We start from the raw sequence: 6,772 nt of genomic DNA, 5'->3' as shown, positions 1-6,772 counted from the left end.
TACAGAGATCACCAATGTGACGTATGAAATTACTGCTCTCTTTTTCTCAAAAGAGAAAAGGAAAAGATCCTAGAAGTGAAAGACTTGTGTAAATTAAGCGTATTTTACAATAAGGCTTGGTTTCGATTGCTCAGCTGCAAGAAAAATCTCACCGAGGGACAATCAGGTCCCTGGGTTTTATCAGTACTACAGAGGACATGAACCCAATCCAAATCTATGGCACCCTCTTACACCAGATGCTTAGCCTGGGGCCAGAAAGCAATATGGCTCCTTCTATGAGTGGAAAGAATGTTCAGAGTTCATGCCACTAAGGGTGACACCAATGTCATTTACACATACAGACGTTTATTTCACAAAAATGTGGTAAAAAAAAAAAAAGAAAAGAAAAAAACCCAGCAAAATTTTGTTTTCAAAACAGTCAATCAGTCAATATCCGTGAAATTCACATGAATGACAGGTTTTTATGAACTAATCAAGTCGTAGCAATACAGATTGCTTGTGTCACTTTATAGATGTGTTTGGTTTATCAGGAAGCCAAATACTTTTAGGTACAGAAAATCAGAAAATAGTTGAGACTTTTTTCACACAGTTTTACAACATGTTTGACAAAAGGTTTAAATAATAATAATAAAAAAAGATATGAAACACTGTATCCTGTTAAAAAAAAAAAAAAGAAAAAAAAAGAGAGTTCTTGGTGGGTTTCAGTAACATAAGCAGCTTCTGAAACAGAGAAGAATAAATAAAAGGTATGGAGAAGATGGCCAACAAGAAAATTAAAGACATTTCACAAGGAACATTCCTGTTAGTCATGACATCTACAGCCATCAGCCATGCATGTGCAAGAACCAAAAGGAGAAAGGGAGCGTATGAGAGGCATTCCTTTCCCTCAGCACTGCGACATATCAAATGCAGCTTCACAAATTCCTGCATGCTGCTGTAAAAACAGAGATACGCAGTGAAAATAGAAATAAATCTCAGGGAAGCATGTTTCTGTGATACAAACAAAGTTGGAATGAGAAAAAAGGGAGGTATGTTATAACACTGCTCAAGAGCCTGGTCATTTTACTGATGAGGCGACTGTCAGAGCATTGCCTAATATTCTAGTTTGCATAGAGTACAGGTCCTCCTTTGTGGCTGGTTAGGGTTCCCCAGTTTGGCAAACAAACTCTAAAACCAACAAGGGCCCTTGAGCAAGATTTGTAATGTATCATTAGTCTACCTCTGTAAAATTTTTAAAAATTGTGAGTCACTCTGAAAAATAATGCCCGCCAAATGACAGAGAAGAACTATACACATGCAGAAGGTTCAACATGTGCAAACCTAGCAGTGCTGATTTTGATATTTAGACAGAAGTACTGCCAACAGGCCGTGATGCGATGATTACATAAGTCATGAACGGGCCTACAAACACATGCTAATTTCTTACTATGGGATTAGCAAAGTTATGTTAGCACCAAGATAAAGGTGGTGTACATCCACTTTCCTACAAACAGCTATGTGGGAAGAGCAAGTGACATAAGCCTGGGTATTTGTGAGGGTAAAACTTGCACAAACTTAACCCAAATAAGAAGGGAAAGTAGAGGTAGACACTACCTATTTCTAAGAAAATCTACATTTGTATATTCTGTTGCAAATAGGTTTAGCAAAGTGAGTTCAAGTTCATTAAATATCCAAAATATTCAAACATTCCTTCTAATTTGTAAATTCACTTCCTTTAAGAAGCACCCTTTGACTAAACAAATGTTCAAGCAGCTTGCACCCTTTCTAGAAAAGCATTTTTAATAGAATGGGAAACATCTGGTGTAGCTGCGTGAGCCTAAGATCACTATGCCCAATGCCCAGTGTCAACTAGAAGTGTATAAAGGGCTCTGGAGCAGTGAAACTGTGTTTTCTGGGGTAATAAAGCACCCCAATACCTTTGGTATGAGATGTACGTTTGGATATCTGCGATCCAGACCTAAGCCTCCAACCCCAGTACTGGAAACTAACCGATGCTTTTGTGGCTGATTGCAATCAAATCCTTCCCAGATGAGTAGAAGCTTGTACTGCAGCAAAGGCAGGGCCAACTTTCTGTTAATACTCTCAGTTGCATTGATCAATTGAAAGTATTAACACAAATGATTGTGCATGTAGAATAGTTTTGGTCAATTTGCCATGCAGAGGAAAATGAATACCCTCTTGGCAGTGCATTGAACACTTGTGCAAAAGATCACTCATGCTGTGACAAGGCTGGTGATCACCTCGAGTCTGTCATGACTCAGGGTTTATCAGGAGACTGGTCGAGAAAGACTATGAGTGAAGGAAACAGAAGGAAAATGAATGTAAGCGTATATATGTGAACCAGATATCAAGATAAAGCATAAACTACAGTGGAGCAAGGCTTCATACTGTGTAAAAATAAAACATGCATTTTGTGCATTTCATGTCATTGTCTGCATCGTTTTTGGCATATAGCATACTGTAAATACAGTAAAGCAAATATCACCCTTCATTTATATCATATCCAATCAAAACTGCCATTATAAATGACCAATCCTTTGAGATATTTCAGTATAGACATTGTCCAAAATCTCAAAAATTGACAAACCTTGTACAACCAATTCCTTTGGGCTTTAGAATCCAATAAAAAATTCTTCAGATTTCTTTAAAACTGAAAGCTAGCCCCATAAAAATATGTTTATTTACATACTTAATAGTGTTTTGACTTGACTGACAGGAAAGGTGGTATTTTCACTGTAAACCCTAATGCTGTAAGTAGATAACATTAACCTAAACATAGAACTAAACATTGGTGAGGAATAACACAGTTCAAAACAAACCATCCAGTGTATAAAAATATGTTTTTGTCCTTACACCATCCATGCCACTCTAAGTCTCAGTGATCTTCAGGAATCTGAATTGAAATAGGTTCAGTGCATGTAGACTGTACAATTCTGGTGCACTTTTATGGAGAACTATAACACTGTATCCAAATGTAGGTAGCTGAAAATTCCTTATCCAGGCACAGATGAAGGTCCAGTGACTTCTAGTAATGTATTCCATTTTGAACTGTTTTCATTGCTTTGATTTCACTCTTCTTATCAAGAATAGAGGAACGTGTATTGTGACATCTGTGATGATAAATCTGGGGATGTGTGTCTGTGACCTTTTCATTGTACAAGGTGTGTGCAACAAGACGTTTTCACAAATAAATTCTACACATCCTCCACTGATCCTGCTCCAGTCTGGAAGCTCACTATTGGTAACAGATGGCACCAACATGTATAGCAGTGTTATTCTTAAAGAAATCGTTTGGCCAACAAACCAAAAAAAATAATAAAATTGTTTTCCACCTGCCACAGATGTAAATAATTATGTGAAACATGTCATGTCCAAATTTGGTTTTGTTTGTTTAGTGATATAAAAGGCTAATAAACACCACGAGATCTCCATTAAAGTTGCAAAGAATTCCCCAAAGCTTGTGGGGGTTGCTATGGACTATAAAATGTAACACAATGTAGGCAACAGGTGTTGTAGATTCCCACGGAGAACCTAACTACCTTTCTAGTGCATGGACATTACAGAAACAACTGGATAATAGATCTAAATCTAAACATGTAGAAAAACTGAAGATTAAATTGCACAGAGAGTTTATAGCATTGATTTGCTTTGTGGGTATAGAACTGCATATTATAGTTCAATTTTAAACCTTTTTATATAGCCAAGTCTCTGAAGATATGTGTTTAGCAGGTTGAGAAAAATTGTGGGAGCATTTACAAAACAATAGATAAAAAGGGCAGAATTTGATTGTTCTTTCTCAGCCCATTGGTTTCATGTAAAACAACTCAGTAATTTCATTTGACTGAGTTTATATTCTCTGAGTAAAATCTTCTCTACTCCACAATTCATTCTCTTTGCACTTGTAAACATTTGATATCAGTGAGCAGAATGCAAAATTGGCTTAGATGAAAACACCCTGTTTAGTTTGGCAGTTTCATCGCATGTGACTGCAAGCAGACAATGCTAGCTGTGACTACCTCAGTCTGTTTAAGTAAACATGCAGTGTTCACACTAAAAATCATTAATAGTTATAAAAACATTAAAAATTACCCCCAAACAGACTCTTCTATAGGTATGAATCCAAATGACTCACTCATTAAAGTGCATTAAGTTTGGTTTTCCAAACGTTTTCTTGCCTCCTCTCCCTTTTAACATTTTATAACCTCAAGAAATTTAAACTGCTTTAACTGGAGAGAAGAAATGGCTGGAAAGACTCCAAGACCAATTGTTCAACTTCCAAACTCCCGGGCAATGAAAACAAATGACGAGCTGAAGTCACCTAAAGTTCATGCAGCATGCCATGTGATCACTTTTCATTGTAAAAAAAGTTCATATTCTGGTTACGGATACAGCGATTCTTAGCTGACCCTGCATCAATTTTGTGAATTTTGAGAAGTCATTATTTCACCACTGGAAGTCAAACAATAAGGCAGCTTTAGCACAGCTTTGGTGAAAACTGGAGAAGCTAAAAAGGGCCATGTGAGGGTCTAAGTGAACAGGCCATGGCCCAAGTGCTGCTCCAGCCACTGCTGCAGGGGCTGCAGGTTCAAAGGTCCAGCCTCAGCTTGCAGCTGCAGTAGGAGCTCGTGCAGGGCAGCCAGCAGGGGCAAGCCCACGCTCAGCAGCTCGTACAGAAAGGCATAGTCCTCTGCATTTTCCCTGAGGTGTAGACCCACGTCCCGAACTTTCCCACCCAGCCAATTAGCCATGCGCTGAGGCATGGCGCACATGGCCCGGCTTGCCTGCAGGGGCCAGCTGACAATTCTCTTCAACACAGAGGACAGGGTACCTGGACACTGCCTCTGAGAACTCTCCAGGCTGACTGGACTGGGCTGAGTATTGTTCTGGACTGCACCATCGGGAGGCTGAAGAAAAGAAAACATTAAAAAGATGCTGTCATGCTATATATTTTTTTAATGAAATGCATGCATGAAATCTGGTCAGACTGACCGATACAGTGAATGCTTACCACATGTGTTTCAAATATCTCTCTGCACTTTACAAATTTACGTTGAGAGAAATGGAGATTGCAGTACAGCTTCCCTGTCACAGCAAAAAACGACATATTATTTACACTACACACAAAGCACTAGGACTTGGCATTATGACAGAATGCAATCATTAATATGATAACCTTAGTCACAATGTGCTTTATAAAGTATGTCATGGGTAATGTCAGTACTCTGAACTGCTAAAAGCATTAAAACACATTCATTCATTCAGTCATTCATTATCTGTAAGCGCTTATCCAATTCAGGGTCACGTGTTTTTGGACTGTGGGAGGAAACCGGAGCACCCGGAGGAAACCCACGCGGACACGGGGAGAACACAACAACACAGACAGTCACCCGGAGCGGGAATCGAACCCACAACCTCCAGGCCCCTGGAGCTGTGTGACTGTGACACCTACCTGCTGCGCCACCGTGCCACCCTCCTTAAAACAAAATCCTGGAAAATTTCAGTCTGTATATAATACAATGCATGTGTAATCACTGTTTGTAGGTAACCTGCCTGTGTTTGTATATGGTACTAAAATTGCCAAAGAACAAAATAAATCATATACAATACAGTAAATTAATCAAGAGTTCTGTGTTGACATACCTTGCTCTGAGTCGAAAGCATGTCCACCTTGACTAAGGGGTGTGCTACAGGTGTCACAGCAAAAACACTCTCTGTGGAAGGAGAAGCCCTCAGCTCTCAGACGCTCAGCAACATACACACGCTTCTTACAGGCATGACACACATCACACAGGCTATTGCGAAAATCCCTCCTCAATGGAGCCTGAGAAACAGAGAAGAAACCCCAGTCAGAAGCATAAAATCTAGACCACAGTCCCATAGGAATGCGCAAAGTCTTGGAACAGAGCCCACACTGGGGGCTGCTTAACAACAGATGACAAAGAAGAGAACGTGAATTCTTGAAAAACCTAAATAAACAAAATACTCACATATGTTCAAATAAAGATATCCCATAAAATAGGGATTAGGGATGAGAGAGGCATCCAGAGAATATAATACTCAGTTTTTTACTTAATTTCAGAACCGAGAATCTCTAAATCTAATGTGACCTGGCTCATTTTATTTTGGAAGCATGACTTTCTACTTTGGGATGGAAAATAAATTAATGTAAGGAAATGGAAACCCCTAGCCTTCAGAATGGGGTTTAATTATTTCAAATTATTAAAATATTCAGAGTGCAATAATTCTTCTATCTAAATGTGACTGTAGCATTGCACTCTAACGACCAAAATTTGGGTTTAAAATAATTTTTAAGGAGCTGGTATCTGTGGTCTGCACATGGGGCTTACCGGCAAATCTGTGCATGTCTCTTTTGGCCTGTGATTGTTCTCATAGAGAGTGAGCAGTGTCTCAGCTCGTGCTCCCACCACAAGAGAAACTTTCCCCACAGTGCACTATCAGCCGACAAAACACAGGGAAAGTCAGGAAAAGTTAGAAAGCAGTAAAGAGGATAATGAAAGCATGAGAATGAGGAGGAGAATGTGAAAAAAGCAGAATGGAGCCAGATAAGATTCTTTACTAGACAAGATACAGAACTTGTTCTTTGCACTGTGAAACTGAGTTTGAATTATTCTTATCTGATACAGGCTTTGAAAGACGGGTTGCATGTCTAAAAAAAAACAAAATTCTTGTGGTGCTTGGAGTATTTTTTATAACAAACAGGACTTTTTGCTTTCTTTACTGAGAGACAGTTATGCAGTTATTAAGCCTTATT

General features: G+C 39.0%; 1 protein-coding gene across 1 annotated transcript in view; it reads right to left on the bottom strand.

Annotated features, from left to right (window-relative positions):
* Positions 1–345: 345 nt before the first annotated feature.
* Positions 346–6,772, bottom strand: part of mical2a (microtubule associated monooxygenase, calponin and LIM domain containing 2a) — a 41,288-nt gene continuing 34,861 nt past the window's right edge. The window contains exons 19-21 of the mRNA XM_066647633.1: positions 5,641–5,821; positions 5,009–5,082; positions 346–4,904 (exon numbers count right to left, since the gene is read on the bottom strand). Of these exons, the coding sequence (XP_066503730.1) occupies positions 4,527–4,904; positions 5,009–5,082; positions 5,641–5,821 (633 nt within the window). The 3' untranslated portion in view covers positions 346–4,526. The remainder of the gene's footprint in view (positions 4,905–5,008; positions 5,083–5,640; positions 5,822–6,772) is intronic.

Source organism: Hoplias malabaricus, chromosome 16, assembly GCF_029633855.1.
Source record: "Hoplias malabaricus isolate fHopMal1 chromosome 16, fHopMal1.hap1, whole genome shotgun sequence".
NCBI classification, from domain to species: Eukaryota; Metazoa; Chordata; class Actinopteri; order Characiformes; family Erythrinidae; genus Hoplias; species Hoplias malabaricus.
This window is presented reverse-complemented; position numbering and strand designations above follow the sequence as displayed.